Source organism: Apteryx rowi, unplaced genomic scaffold (genome assembly GCF_003343035.1).
Source record: "Apteryx rowi isolate R43461 unplaced genomic scaffold, aptRow1 scaffold_97, whole genome shotgun sequence".
Lineage (NCBI taxonomy): Eukaryota > Metazoa > Chordata > Aves > Apterygiformes > Apterygidae > Apteryx > Apteryx rowi.
In genome coordinates, this window is record NW_020451282.1 from 2,450,271 (window position 1) to 2,466,151 (window position 15,881).

The 15,881-nt window shown below is 38.4% G+C and overlaps 1 protein-coding gene across 1 annotated transcript in view; it reads right to left on the minus strand.

Annotated features, from left to right (window-relative positions):
• Positions 1-13,954, minus strand: part of LOC112960503 (serine/threonine-protein kinase 32B-like) — a 30,027-nt gene extending 16,073 nt beyond the window's left edge. The window contains exons 1-6 of the mRNA XM_026054823.1: positions 13,933-13,954; positions 12,026-12,129; positions 8,546-8,662; positions 7,288-7,413; positions 3,116-3,247; positions 2,274-2,338 (exon numbers count right to left, since the gene is read on the minus strand). Of these exons, the coding sequence (XP_025910608.1) occupies positions 2,274-2,338; positions 3,116-3,247; positions 7,288-7,413; positions 8,546-8,662; positions 12,026-12,129; positions 13,933-13,954 (566 nt within the window). The remainder of the gene's footprint in view (positions 1-2,273; positions 2,339-3,115; positions 3,248-7,287; positions 7,414-8,545; positions 8,663-12,025; positions 12,130-13,932) is intronic.
• Positions 13,955-15,881: the final 1,927 nt, after the last annotated feature.

The window sequence follows — 15,881 nt, forward strand, 5'->3', positions numbered from 1 at the left end:
GCTAAATTTTTGATCTATACTTTCTTATGATTTACACCTTGTTCTGTGGCCACTGAAGCAGACATAGCAGAATGTTTAAATCACAATAAAATGTGGCTCTTTGTAGCTGAATATAATGAATATCTAAGGAAATATGGAGATATTTTCAAACAGCTAAAATATATAAGCAATTCTGTTCTGTGCAGAGGAGCATGGAGGGATATCTAAACATACAGCTGTGTCAATCTGAGACTGGTTTAAAACCCTGCTTGGGGTTAAAATCTAGGCTAATGATATGATCACATACTGCTGGGTATTGTGTTTGTCGGAATAGTTCATGTCTTTTGGAATTGGCAACTGTTCCTAAGAACTTGGCTGGTCATGCAGCTTTGGAAATGCAGGTACATACATCCTTAAGAGTTCAGAAGGCTCTAAGAAAACCCACTATGAATTATGTTGGCATGTACTGCATAGCCTCTTCTTCTCTGCAGTGTGATGATGTCCATGTCTGTCAGTGCTCTTATTTTGTTACCTTTAACTAATTCATTTTACACTTAAAAAATGTTACCTTTGCTTCCCCTATTAATTAACTTCATTTGATTTTTCTTAACTTTTCTATACAACTCTATATTATTCTTCAGCCCTAGTACAATTTAAACAGAAAAATTATCATGAACTGGCTTAAGACAATGCGGGATCTGTTGTAGGTCTATTTTAAATATTTTTTCTTTACCTTGCCAAAGCCAATCAAGTAATGACTGAAACATGCTATAGTGAAGTGCACGTGTTTTAGCTTTCTCTTCCTTTTTACTTTAAACATCTCCTTGATCTCTCATCAATCCCTCAGAGTCCTCTATAGCTTAAATTGTTACTGTGGTTGTGCAGTCTGAAGAAAGGGAAAGAAAAAATCTTTGTGTATTATTAAAAAAGATTTAAGAATAACAAAGCAAAATCATGTCAAAAGAAACTGTTCAATACAGCAAGCATATGGAATGGGATTTTGACAGTGTTTTACAAAATTAAATGTTTTATTTTATATCTCTCTCAGAAATTGCAATACACTGGGTTTCCTTGAGATATCAAGGAAATTTCCTTGAGTAGGTGAGAGGGTCATATCTGGGAATGAACTAGGTGCATGAAGAACTTCTTAGAAATAATTAAATTGGTTATCAATTCAAACTTTTTCAAAGGTGGTTATATTAATCTTAATCTTTTTCTTTTTATGAGTTAGTAACTACTACAAAATTCAGGCATTCCCTATTTCGTTGATACCAGAACTGACTCAGAGAAGTTCACCAAGGCCTCTGAAAATCTATGAGCTGACATGTGCTGGCTTTTCTTGTTTGCATGCAAAAATCATGCAAAATGACATTAAGGATCGATCTGACATTGTTTTTCCTTGTAAGTCCTTGCTGTAGTTTCAGAGGAATGTGGAGCAGTCAGCAGGGGGGCATGGAGGCGTCCCACAGGTTGTAATGGAAAAGTGGGGTGATCCAGGGCATAATTGCCTTAATGACGTGGCCTGAACGATGCAAAGCTGACAATCACTGTGACTGTGATTCCCAGTGATTGATTGACAATCACTTTCCCAGTGATTGTCACTTTCCCAATGATTTCCCTGAATATACTTGGATGAAGGTGTTAAGAACTATATCTTTAATACAAATACACAACTAACAGGTTGATAGTGGCTCAAACGCAAACACAGCAAACTACATAAAATCCAGTATATCAGTAGGACGAAAATCTACATTCTAGGGATTCAGACTTGTGTTTCTACTGCTTCTGGCTAATGTTTAGACTATGAAGTACTTCCCTCCTATTGGATACACTTTTTGCTTAATATTTAGGTCTGTTGAAATAACTGATATTGAAATAACGTGTTTTATGGGATGAAGTACAAATAGAGTATCCGCTTCAGAACACTGCAGTTCATATAATTAAAATTTAATGAGTTATCACTTCCTTTGGCTTTGTTCTTGTGAAAAATCAGCTCCTTGTATTATATTCCATCTGCTTAATTGTTAACAGTTTCTCTGCATATTGTTGGTGACATTTGCCTTATCTATCTAACATACTTTCGCTTATAAGCACTTCTGCTTGCTTTTGGAGATGGGAGAACTACAATATCAACACACCAGAGACTGTAAAAGGAGGAAATCAATGGAAATCCAGTCTTTTAGCAGCTGCTGCTGTGATCATTAATCACTTTTCTTAAGACTGGGAGAAAAAAAAATCATTCTGAAATTAATTTCAGTAGTAAATGCTAAATAGGCATTAAGGAATGCACTTACTTCTCTCTGTTGAATATGATGAATTCTTTCCTAACGGTTTCCAAGCACTGCTGCAGGTGTACGTTCTTTAAAAAACAGCATGAATAGGTTGATTAAAAATGACAGAAAATCATAGGCAAAATCACAACAACAGAAATGATACTGAACAAAACAGCTTATGAATGAACACTATCAAGAGGCATTTTGCAGATTCTTCAAAGGTACACACTGATAGCAGAATCAATCTTTCTTTCTTCCAGGAGATATTCCCCACAAAGAATCCCTGAGGATTTTTATGTCTGACAGCTCTAAGTTTGCATCAGCATTCACAATCATTAGAAGTAGCAACAGAAACTGTAAAGCCTCACTGAAATGAAAATTCAAGTCTGGAAAGTAGTTATTTCTTAATCTTCCTGAAAGTTTAGACTGTATATACAATGGGTCTTTCTACATGGGGCACATTAGTAAAGACTGCGCGAGACAGCTTTAAAACATTTATAAGTAAGGAGTTTGTTCACTGCATACTTTTCATTTTCAGTACTAGCAATGAATAAATATGCCTTATAACTATCTGCTCATGTGTGGGAAGCATATTTGCCAACTGGCAACAGTTTTTCATACTTTAAATGAGCATTCGTGAGAATCTTAAAAATGATTATAGTATAAAATGCTGTTACTTTTATGACTGAAATAAATGGTTGCTTTTTATCTTGCTTTGGAGATGGTTTATGCAGCTATATATAAAATGACACACATGGAGACCAAGTCTATTTTTGGAGATGATAAAACTGGACTTAACTGATTATGTCCATTAGAGAAAGTACATGAGATGCCATTGACTGACACTGCAGACCCCAGCTTACCAGTGGGCAGCCTTCTTTAGCTCCATCTTTCGATTTGTTTTTGGCAAGTCGCTTTTTCTTTTTATGGAGAGGTTTAGACTCTAAAATCATCTCTTCTAGTTCAAACGTTGGATCACAGTTCAGTCTTCCTTTCTGGTACAAAAGGATATAAAGTTATTCTTTGAAGCATTATTGCATTTTTTGGTTTGTCCAATCAGCATTAATAGCATTAATAACAATCCAGCTTCCCAACCACAACTGCAAAATGAAAACTCTTTTTCAGGCCTGGAGGAATGCTTGAAGATTAAATAACAGAGTAAAGATAAAAATCACATTATAAAGCAATTACAGAACATTAGATTCTCTTCCTAGTTATACACAGATGTACTTTTAGAGTGACTCCAATCATGTTACTCCAATCAGAGAGAGGAATCTGCCTCAAAGAATTCATCCGAACATAAATCAGTATTGTAGAACAGAAACAGTAACTGTAACAGTGCAGGAAGGATGGGAAGTGCCCCTAAGACCTTATTGTTAAAATGTGTATACCCCCTTGTGTTTCTGAAGGGCTGCAGGTGGGTTCAGGTGCCTGGATACTACCCAAGATACCAAACGAAGGAGGGGGCTGATCTCGGGTTCTGTACATAAACAAGCTCAGACTCATTCCCATGCAGAATATCTTGCTGTATGCTGTGGTGAGAGGAAACTAGTGCCAGCATATGGAATAAATTTCTGCATCAGAAATCTTGATCTTGTTCCTACTGCACTCAAAGACAAGCCTTACCTACAGCAGAATGGTTTGCTAGTATGAATAGACCAGCAAACTCCCCTACTGAAGAAAGCACCTGCACTGGAACAATAACTATTTTTTGCTTGTAAAGTCTATTACAGTTCCGCAAACAAAACTGTCCTTATTAGAAAAAGATTATTAGAAAAGGATTTCCTTGCCTCGTATAACAGGATCTAATAGTAAGTTGGTCATGCATGCAATTTTTTTTCCACACGCTCAATAAACACTGCTATGCTTATGAATTTTAATTGCTGATCAGGTGAGAGTTTTAAATAGGAGCTGAAGGTTTCTTTGTGGTTTTCCAAAAACAATAATGATGATTGAACTGTTACTTGTATTTCACTATTTACAGTATGTTTAAATGACTCAAAGCTATGGAATTACTTCATGTTAGCAAGTTGTAGTCACCATCTGCGCTGTGGAAACTCATGATGGGAATGGTTTTAGCAGAGTCTGACTGCAAAAAAAAAAAAAGAATTATAGCCAATGAAGTTGTCGTTGAAGATCAAGTCCAGCCATCATCTAATGTTTTTAAGGAATTTCCAATGTGACTGCTGTTAGCTGTTTGTCACCTCTGTTTCAGTTTTCCTATATGTAAAATTGTAAAAAGGGATAAAGCCAACTATACCTATTCCACAGAGGTGGTAATGGTCAATTAGTTAATATCTGTACAGGGCTTTGGATGTATTAATGATATGTAAATTGTAAATAAAAAACATTTAAATGTAGGAAGAAGTTTATTTAATGATTAGAGCTACAGAGATTCACCTATTTCATAGGGTAATAGGAAAAGGCTGATGAAAAGGAGGAAAGATATTCCCACTTATAGGTATTTCCAACTTTGTGAGCAATTGAGAACTCGAAACCGTGAAAAAAAATCAACAATCAAACACTGCTACAGACCACTGTAGCATTTTGGATCTGAAACATACGTTCATCTGTCAGAGGCATTGATCCTTTCTTTTTAGAGTTTTTCAAACTTCCTTTCTAACTTATTGATGCTGTGGTGATGTTGAGTATGGCAGCCTTGTACTATCTCTACAAATGTGGAAAGGTGTATTTTCAAAAATCAAGTTGCAAAGTCTATGCCAGATTTTTCTAATCTAAATTTCCATTCAAGTAACTATCTGAAGTTGTCAGGTTTTTGAGAGCACCTAGCATCTTAAATTGTGAGGAATAAAGAATGACAAATGTTTGCCATCTTCAGTCAGCAGCGTTTATATCTCCATTGAGTAAATTCAAAAAACTGCCTCTATTATCTTTTTCCTTCATATTACGTAAATGTTCTGGATTCTGCATTTTTTTGTTGATTTGCAATGCCTGAACCAAATCTCAAAATTCTCTGTTGCATCAGGAAGCCATTGTTTAAACAGGGTGATTGGAAATACTATTTCTACATGGTCATTTCCTTCCTTAATTCTGAGATCTGTTCAGCACAAAAGGTTACAGGAGGAGTACGCTATACCTTGAATTTTTTCATTCTGTTCATTAACGTATTACAGCCATCTCATGGCAATATGGACTGTTCCTCTCCTGTTTAGGGGTGAGAAATGAGGCATGGCCAGAAAGTCTGTGAAAAAGCTTCAGCGGAACCCAGTACATTTTTAAAAAGTGACTAGAAGGCATCCTAATTGCTGGATGGGTGTTTTGCGCCTCCTATAATGAGAACAACACGCGCTCTTCTCGGCTCCTCAATCGCTTAGTGCGATCCCAGAGGTTTGCAGATGCTCTGACCCGCGCGGCGCGTTGCTGCAGGGGGGGCTCAAGGGCAGCGTGTTTCCCCTGGACTGCTGGGAGTTCGGGCGCACCCTGTCACTGCCGAGCCGGCAGGACTAAGACAAGCTGTGCATAAATTGCAGATATTGTCTAGTAACCGAAAGCACTAGGCAGTAAAACCACATCAGGAATCATTTACACTAGTTGAGGTGTCCTGCACTGAAACATTTGATTTAGAGATCACTGCTTACGTACTGGTTCCCTGCAATGTCCAGATACTGAAAGTATATAAAACACTGCAAACTATAGTATATAAAAGAACTACAAAACATATATGACTCAAAGCTGGATATAAAGAAACTAGCTAAACTCGAAAGAAACACTTTTGGTAGTTAAGCAAGAATGATGTTCCTAGAATTAAACTACTGAGGAAGAAATTAAACTGTGGGGTCTCCTACCACAGGCCTCTCACATGATGGCAGCTGGTCTTTTAAAAAGGGAAGAACAAGGAGAGGGTAGGCAGGTTTCTGACAGTAATGACAAACACACCTCAGTTATAAAACCCTCCCCACATCCCAGGGCATGTTGGCTTCAACTCACCCTCTCACCCAAAGCCTAAATTAATCAGTGTAGGTTATGCTGGGCTCAGAGAGAGAAAATTCCCTGGAAAATGCCTGGCCAAGCTAGGTCTCCTGAAATAACAAAGTAAATGTAAAAAAAAGTTATGCTAGAGAAGACACTTTTTCTCTCACCTTCTCACTTGTTTTCCTAATACACCTGATCAACCAGGTGGAACAAACCCTGCAATATCAGCCTCTAGCCCGAAGTGACTGATAGAGTTTTTAATATGACTTTTAGATTAATCCGAGTGGATAAAAGTCACTTTTCACTCCCATCCCCGTCAGTTTTATCAGGAACTCTAATATACTCCTGGATGGGGAGAGAATCTAGCTATCCCTGCCTTCCTCATTTTTTTATCCATGGTTGCATAAAAAAAGTATAAATAATCCTTAGTCTGTTACAAATGTTTAGAGAAGAATTATGGCACAAACTAACTTCTATGACTTGGCAAACTGGAGAAACATTTTGTCACCAAAGTCCTTGCTTTTTATTCATGGCCCTCAAATCCATTCAATTTATGGGACACTTTAAACAAATGAACAAAACAAAAATATCCAGAAAATACCAGCAAAACAGAACCACAAACCAGAAACCACCAAATACCCTAACAGAATCTGAATTGCCACAAAGGAAATAGGTAAGTCCTTTGAAACAGTAGGTTTAAGGTGAAAGAGGATCAGCACACCTGAATATTAAAAGGTGTTGCAAATGTTATTCAGATGCATAGCTTTCAGACTTGCAATGTTCTTGGTTCTCTTCGGCTCAGAGTTAACATTGACAATCATTTGTTCTATCGTAGCTGAAATGCAAAGTCTGGAAAGTGTTTTTTATTTGAAAGAAAACAAAGAGTGAGCCAAGGTTAATTAGTTTTTGGTTTGATCTAATGAAATCGGCCAAACTTTCTCTTAGCTATGTCTGAGTATGTGGAAGCAGAATCCAAAGTAAAGCTTTTGTCAAGAGAAAATCACTGAAGAGCAATAAATGCAAGTGTCTGTTAGTAAACATTTAAAACAACGGTGATAATTAAAGTTGGAATTTGCACAGTTCAGCTGGAATATTGACTTACGTTAGGAACAAAGCCTGGGGTCACAGCTTTCTCTAGAACAGCATCCCAGTTGACGTCAGCTAGGTATGGAGAGTTTTGAATGTCTGTAAGACTTGAAAGACGGCACTCTGGGTCCTTAGTGAGGAGCTGTGATCAACACAAGGCATTTTCTAAGGAACTGGATGCCATGTAAAAGAATAAATGTATCACACAAATAAATTGTATGATACACAACTTATTGTGATAAGATGGTTAGGGAATCATCTAATACCTCCTAGAAGGTCCAATCTCAAAAAATAAAAATACTAACTTAGCTCATAGGATATTAAGATAATTTAATTGCCACCAGATGGCTGTTTCAGGCCTGAAATATAGAAATGAATTAGCAATAAAAGTCTATTTACAAATACACGAGAGTCCAAGTGACATGAAACATCACAGTTCAATGCTACCCACCAATTTGTATTTAATCTTTAATTTATTGGAAGATATTATTACAGTGAGCATCCTGGCAGCAATTAAAATTAACCACCTCATTGCACCATCTATCAAAAATAGATTGCTCATTGCAGCAAACGAATTTGATCTTGTATTGCTCTTTTCACACATTCAGAAACACTTCCTGCTCAAACCATCAAGACTAATGATTTCAAATACCTAGAAGGGGCAAATGAGCCCTGCAGTATGGCCAAGCAAATAAAACAAATGAACACATGGGGATGTTAGGAAGAAAGCAAGTTCCAGGGTCAGGATGTGTGCCAGAAGAACACCCATTTTGTAGCTACTGACATATAGCATAAGATGGCTGGACTTTTGTTATTGCAACTGTAGCAACATGGCACTGGGAGAGATACAGCCCTTTTCTAAGTACACTTGCTGGAAATCTTAGCAGAAATTCAGAGGGTATAATGGTCCTTCCTTCTCTCTCCCACATCCACCATGCGGGCTGAAGACAATGGGGCAGGGGCCTAGAGCGGAAATCACTGATTCCCAAAATTCTTTTATTAACATAAACATGTTTTAAAATAAACAGAAATATTAGATTTCTATTTCTTCCAGGGCACTGAAAGACCCGTGTCTAAGCCAAAGAATAATCTAGCTTTTAAAGAGATAATACAGCATCACCAACATTCAGAAAAGCCTAAAAATAAGCACTCTTTTACAATCCTTGAAATTTTAACTGCGCAGTTTCTGAGCTGTGTCTTGCTTGTATAATGCTTGCCCAATTGTTGGAGGGACTGCTGGAAGAGGGAGGAAGAGAGGACTTTATCTTTCTTACCTTTTTCAGTAATGCTATCATGCCCTTGCACCATGTGGATGAGTAGTGAACTCTTTCTATCTTGAACATGTTGAGTATCTCATCAATGGGGGTGGCCGAATGAATTTCATAGGGCCTCTGGGATAAAGTTAAATCAATATCAAGTCAGCAAGAACAGATAAAAGACTAGACAATTCATGTTTCCCTGAGCTCAGCATTGCTTATCTTGGAAATATTGAAACATGAAAGCATCTTATAACAACTTTGAGGCTAATCCTTCTTTGTGGGTGTGTTTTCCTTTGGTTTTAATGAATTTAATTACCTATAGAAGCATTTTCTCTTCAGATTTTTCTTTTTATAAAAGGAGTATCTGATATCAGTTCAAATTAGACAGATGAATAATTTTGTTCTTGTAGCATTCTATGTGATATGTGGATTATTTATTATTTTGTACTTGTAGTAGTAGAAAGTACTTTGATCTAAAGTGACAGAGTGCAATAGTGCTAGCTTGAGGAAACTTTATCATCCTTAATTTTCCACGGAGTAGAGAGAAATTCAAAAATGTAGTGCAGGCATACAAAAAAATCTGCCTAAGAACCACAGTAAAAAAGTAGTCCCTCTCACTTATAGCCCTCCTCAGTCGTCTTTTTTGAAATCTAAAATTAACTCATTATATGGGCTTATAGATGACATGAACCTGGTGTGCTGTGTTTGCAGTTCCTGAATTCTTCTATAGGTGAGGAGAAGCCCAAAGCTCTAAAGTGCTTTGTGAAGAATGCTGTGATCTATTCTTGATCAAATGTAGCATTTGGAAATAAAAGGATTCCTTATAATTTAGGTTCTCATTAATTATTATGAACATATTATTTGAAGTCGTGTATTTGTAAAACAAGTGATTAGAATGATACTCTACACTGACAGAATTTTTCACTGCCTACCATTCTGCTCAGTTTAATCAGTAGGCTCAGTTAAATTCTTGTTGCCTCTCTAAGCAGTTAGTACAATATTTTAGCTGTTGTCTGTTTGAAATCATAGAGGTATAGGAACAGGCTGACTTGTGTTGTGGTGTGCATCATGCAGTTTAATTTCATGGAGCTGGGGAAAAGAGCAACATTCAGTGCAAAGTTTTAGAAACTGCTGGTTTTTTGTTTGTCAGATACTACTGTGAATAATCGAGAAAAGGGTAGGGCATCTTAGCACCATTTGCAACCTGCTGCAGTGGTTGCAGCCCTGTTTCCAGCCCCGTGTTGTTTCGGCTGTCTGGTGGCAGAGAACAAGGCAGCAGCCACAGCTGCACTGTGCGCGGCTGCAGCCTCCTCTGAGCAGAGTTCCAGCTGGTAAGAGCAGAGGCAAAGAAGAACAAAAATTCAGCACAACAGAAAGCAAATCAATTTTACCTAGCGCCCCTTGAACTCAGGCAGGTAGTTTCTTATGCTACCCAGAACTCGGAGATGGAAAATGTTCTAAATAACCTCATATTTTACCCACTCTTCCTTTTCTTTCTGTGTTCCTCCCTTCCTGCCTTGTTGTTCCCTAGCACAGTGGTCTCCATGCCCAGGCTGGAGAAGGTCGTACCCAGGAGGTTGGCCCAGTGCCGCTTCTTCTCCTTTCCCTGGGGTTGGCTGCACCCAGCGCCCCGGCCTCTGCTCCTGCGGCCGTGGGACGCCTTGTGCTGCCACCGAGCGAAGCGCCGAGGGAGGCGGAGGAGGCCTGGGCTGCCTGCCCACAGCGTGAGCGTGCAGCCCCACGCGCGCCAGCTGCCGCCTTGGCTTCAGCACGCTGCCTCAACCCCCTGCTACGTCCCTTGTCATCACTTCTGCTGGCTTAGGCCTCGTCTAGACTAGAAAAAACTTAGAATTAAAATTTAGGGGAAAAAATACACTTTTTTTTCTAGCCTGTAGAAAGGCGTGGGCTGCCAAGCCACCCTCTGGCTTGCTCAATGGGTAAGAACCACTCCTCGGTGCAATACAAGCAGCTGGCTGGGCTGGCTGGAGCAGCGACAGATGGCAATGTTTTTATTTAAAAATTGGTTTGATTCAGCCTCCGCTTTGCTTTGCCCCTAGATGGATAAACTTATTCAGAGAAGACTGTTGATCTTGGCAAATGGATACCGCTCTATATAATTTTTCATTTATTAAAGTAACTAGGAATCTTTAGTGATTTGTATTGGGAGTTCGGCTTTACTTGCACAATCATTCATTATGCTCCTTTCTTGGAGAAACCCACTGGTGAAAAAGATTGATATTAAAACAGCATTATGTTCTTTCAATTTATTATACGTGCAGCTAGTACAACCTTCTGTGACTAGGGCTAAGTATGTATTTATCATTGCTAGACCTTAACTGTTCAGGTTAAAATACTCCATACTGGGGACAATGTCAACCTAAACACTCAGTAATTTTTCAGAACGATGGTACCAAAAAATTGCAAAGACCATTAAAAAAAAAAAAATTAATACTCCTGTGCTTTGAGAGCAGGGACTGAGATTTGGCATGGGAGAGGTCTTTGTATCAGGAGTAGGACCTTTGCCATTCCTATGGAAGTTCAAAATAGTTTGGCCAAATATTAACACTTTGAAAAATCTGGTTTTATGGACTGAAGTAACAATATGCATGCACTCTGAAACTTAGTTTTCCTTCTAAAAATGGGGATAATAATTGTTCTTTATTTTATTTTCCTTTGTCTGTCATTCCACATGAAATTGTGAGATCTTTGTGGGCTGGATTGTCTTACATTAGAAAGTGCCTAGCAGGACAGGGTAGCAGCACTGTGCTAGTGTGATATAATAATAAATACTCTTCCCTTAAGTACAGCATACCATAATGCAATAAAATCCTTTTCCAAAATAGGAATTAAATGTAAAACCCCCAGCTACGTAAGCTAAATATCATTACCCTGAAATAGTATTTAAAGTATTATTTTCCATAGGGAACAGTAAATAGTTAACCAACCAACTTCAATCCTTTGGACCAAAAGGGAAAAGAGTTTTCCATTTTTTTATGTGAAATTTGACCGTGCTTAGGAAGATCTTTCATTAAGCTTATTCAAATAATTGATTAGATAAGTAGTGAGTGCACTGGCATATAAGCATTTTCTGAAGTTGGGCCAAATATCTTAGGATATTATATTAGCTCTTTTAGGGTATTAACCAAGAAAATCAAAAATATAATAAAGACTCAAGTTACTTAACTTCTATATAGAAAAATACCACTGCTTCCAATTCAGCATCATCAAGCAGCCAGTAAAAATTAGGTTTTTTTCTTAGCACACACCAAAAGCCTATGTCCATTTTAGGTAAACTGCCATAAAGTAATTGAGAGTGGGGGAAACCTGCCCCAAAACGTTTTCAGTTGGGAAAGGTTCAAGACTGCATTCCAGACCCAAACCTCAGCCTCATTCACTCAAAGTTTATCATGAACGATAGGCTCAGGCAGACACTGCAAACTTTTGGACTTCTGTCAGGCAATGCATTAAATAAAAAACAAAACCTCATGTTCTTACCCAGCCCCTCAGCAATTCATATGCTGTAATTCCTAGTGACCACCAGTCTACAGGGTACGAGTATCCTGGGCCACCATCCATAAAGGCCTGGAATACTTCCGGAGCTAAAACAATAAACCAAATCAAACAAAGAGCGTTATATTAAGGTTAGACTATAGATCATTATTAATATTTGTATTTTGAAAATGAATAAGGATGCAATTAACTGGAATTAAAGGCATTTGTAAACACTGAGTTTTCAGGAGGCGGTTTCAGTGCCTTAGCTCACTGGCAATGAGTGCGTTTGTACAACGAGCTGAAGTGTGCTTTGCTGCGATGATGGAGGAGCCCAGGCGGTGCAATGCTGCAGCTGAGTTCCTCCCTCGGCGTATGCAAGACTCCTCTCTCACGCCGCCCTTCCAAAGCAGGGATCCCTAAGTGTGTATCTACACTGGGTTTTGACTAACCACACAGGCAGAGCTGGGCAACGAGACAGAAGTAGAGATGGCCCACAGCTTGATATCCAAAAGACAGTGACTTCATGGCCAGCTTTCAAATCAAGCCCTGTACTTTATCATCTGGGTTATGTGCTTCTGGGGATCCTTTGGTCAGGGTTTTTCAAAACCACTAATTTTGTATACTAATTTCAACCCGATTTGTTTAGGTTTCATGTTATATGAATAAAAATAAGTTATGGGAGGAGAGTTTCTTAACTGGAATGTAACTTAGAATATTTACAGTAATACAAATATTTACTGGGACAAATATTTGAAAGCAAGATGATTCTTTATGATTGATGGAGGTGCTGAACATAGTAAATCCCAACCTCGCTCTACATTTGGATAGCATTAATCAAAGGGATTTTAAAAGCATTTAACATAGGAAAATGCTAATTAAATACAAATCCTGACACTGACTGTATACTGTGAGAAACTCCATTATGACTGCAAATAAACACACTGTCAATAAAGTAATAACTACCATAATAACTTTCCTGAATAAAAAAAAAGATCTGTTCAAAACAAAGATCCACTTGACTAATTTCAGGAAGAAAGAGGTACCAAATAATGCCAGTGTAGTTTCTTCTGAAAACCACATATAAATAAGGTAGGATATGAAATGAAATGAAAAATCAGTCATGCTTTCCTAATTATTTTATAGCCTAATCTCAGTACACTTTGTGAAAACAACACTTTCCCTGGGGAATCTCTAGACAATACTATCACCGACCGTAACATCATGCTAGTTTGCAATTACCAGGTGAGTCTCTTCCCTGGCTGCAATACTGAGACTAATGCACCACGTTACCACCTGATTGCCATCTCATCGCTTTCTAATGTGCATGCTGCAATGAATAATGTAGCCTAGTCTCACTTCAGACTGGCAGCTTGGGATTTGACTCTGTATGGCATTCAGAGAAGTGCCTTTAATTAAAGGAAAGACATTCCTTCCAGAGGAGTTTTGCAGTCCTTGAGTCATTATGGATGGCATCCTAACAATTTACAACTCAAGCATTGAGTTTAGAAAGTCCTGAAGAGCCAAATCTAACAGAGGATTTTGGCATCCATGAATGAGGTGTGGCAAAAATTCTATAGAATAAATAGCAATATAGAATAAAAAGCAATGAATGAATGAAAGTGGTCCTGCACTCTCTGCCCAGCATCTGTAATTATGTGCAGTAGCAGAACTGCAGGCACATAAGTAAATGTTTTTACCAGGATATGTGTGACTGGAGAATAACTAAGAGTGGATCTCAGGCAAACATGAGCTTGTGCTGTGATCCAGGGGCTCATGAGTCAGCAGTGCCATAAAAAGTTGTGATGCTGCATTAGCTCAGTCTTGCCTCCAGCTAATATAGCTTAACTTGGCATGCATCCACTTCAGGTCTTGTTTGTATTTGGCTGGGGCTCTTTGTAGACCGAACTTACTTGCATAGGGCCCATCTATCATGTAGATATATGCTAAATGGGTTAGCCAGGTTTTTCTGCCTTACTTTTGTGGATCAATGCACCTAAATTCTGCCACTGCATATCAGGCTCCAAAGTCACGTTTTGAATATCATCATAGGCATCTAGCAGTGAAGGGTTATATTAGTTTACTTTATTGACCCACATTTGTTATGGCTTTTGCCCACTATGCCTAAATGATGTATAATGTTTCATTAAAGAAAATAGCCTTGGTGGACTTGCATTACTCAGCTAAATAGGTATAACATTGGTTTCACTCTTTATTTTATAAGTTTAACATTGTAATAATGTGAAGGATCATTATTCGATTTCTGTGAGGGAGAGACAAAAACACTTTATTGATGTAACCTGCAACCCTGACAGAATGGTGCAGCTTTTTTGCTAATTCATTGACTGAGTTATCCACTCCTATTGTATCTGCTGGGTTTAAAGCTTCAGCATCGACTCACCCCACATTAAGCAGATCAGCTGAATATGCTTCTTGTTGCAACAGAGTCCAGCGTTTTGAGACTTATTGAAAGGTGCTCTTTTTTCTCACCTTAAGCTGATGACAGTGTCCTTAGATCACAGAGCATTCAGCCCCCTTTTTTTTAAAGCAGATAAGCACTTTTTCCCTGCTTTAGTAATATTTGCTGTTCAGCTGGACTGTCTCTCTGCATTTAAGCAACTTCAGGGAAACCTCTATAAGCACCCACTTCACAAGATGAGGGAACACTGGCAGAAGGTGCAATATCCTTGACAGTATGCTACGTACTGGTTTATTCATAGGGTGACAGCTCAGCCCCACTGAAGCCAAAAGACCTTTTTGCTTAATTTAACAAGGCTGTAAAATACAAATCTTACACTGAGCATATGCTTAATGTGCCTAAAAGCCTTTCTGATCTGAGACATTAGGTGCAAATGAAGGCCTCTAGCCTGTACGGCAGACTTTTGCAGTTTGCCTGCTTCAGGATCCTTGCTCAGTTTCAGAATCATAGCATGATTTTACAGAAAGAGAACAGATCTTCCAAGTGACGTGGGTTAGCCAATCTCTGAAGAACTACGGCTGGGAAATACAGAACATAATGTTATAATTTGCCATAAGAAATAACTATGTCAGGAGAACAAATTCTGAGTACACACTTATGGGATTAAAGCAAACAAAAAAAAATCTGAAAAGAAAGTTAAAATATTGCACTGATTTTCTTCAAGATTATTATTAAAATAGACTATTTATAATCTTTTAAAATTTGAGTTTGATCTCTGGACAGCCATCCTGCAGCTTGAGGTCTGCTTTGGGTAGGCTCTTTACAAGGATGATAGGATTTGGGCTTGCCAGCTTGGAGCAAGCTTTGCTGTGTGCATCCTCTCTGCACACATCCTCTCTCATCAAAATTTCAGATTTAGGATGAGAAGATCTCCTATATCTTTTATCCCTGTGCACTCACCTAAATACATGAATCCTGCCTGAAAAGGTTCATTCAAATGAACATAAGTGAGAGACTGCATGTAAGAATGAGAGAGTTTCAGATCTTTTTCCTCTAGCAACATCTATTAAACAAAGGCTTTTTAGGAAAATATGTAGTTTTAATACTGGGCCTAACTCTGCAGATTCTTCCACCTGAGGTTTGTAGTTACTGTCATGCATGGTTAGAGTGAAGTCAGTGGAAGTTTGCATGGTGGAAGTACAGCTTTTAAATAGTGAAACTAAAATATTTGGTAGCAAGTCTTCCGAAGAGTGAGTTCAAAGGCAAGTGGAAAAGTGATGCAATCCGTAGGTCTTACAGGTGAGTCCCTGTGAACAAAAGTTTTTGACATAATGGAGGACTGCTTTACTAGAGCTGCCCAAGAGGCCTTCAACAGTTTTAGCCTGGTCTGGCCTCACAGCTCACCCTGCTTTGAGCAGGAGGTTGGACTAGAGACCTCCTGAG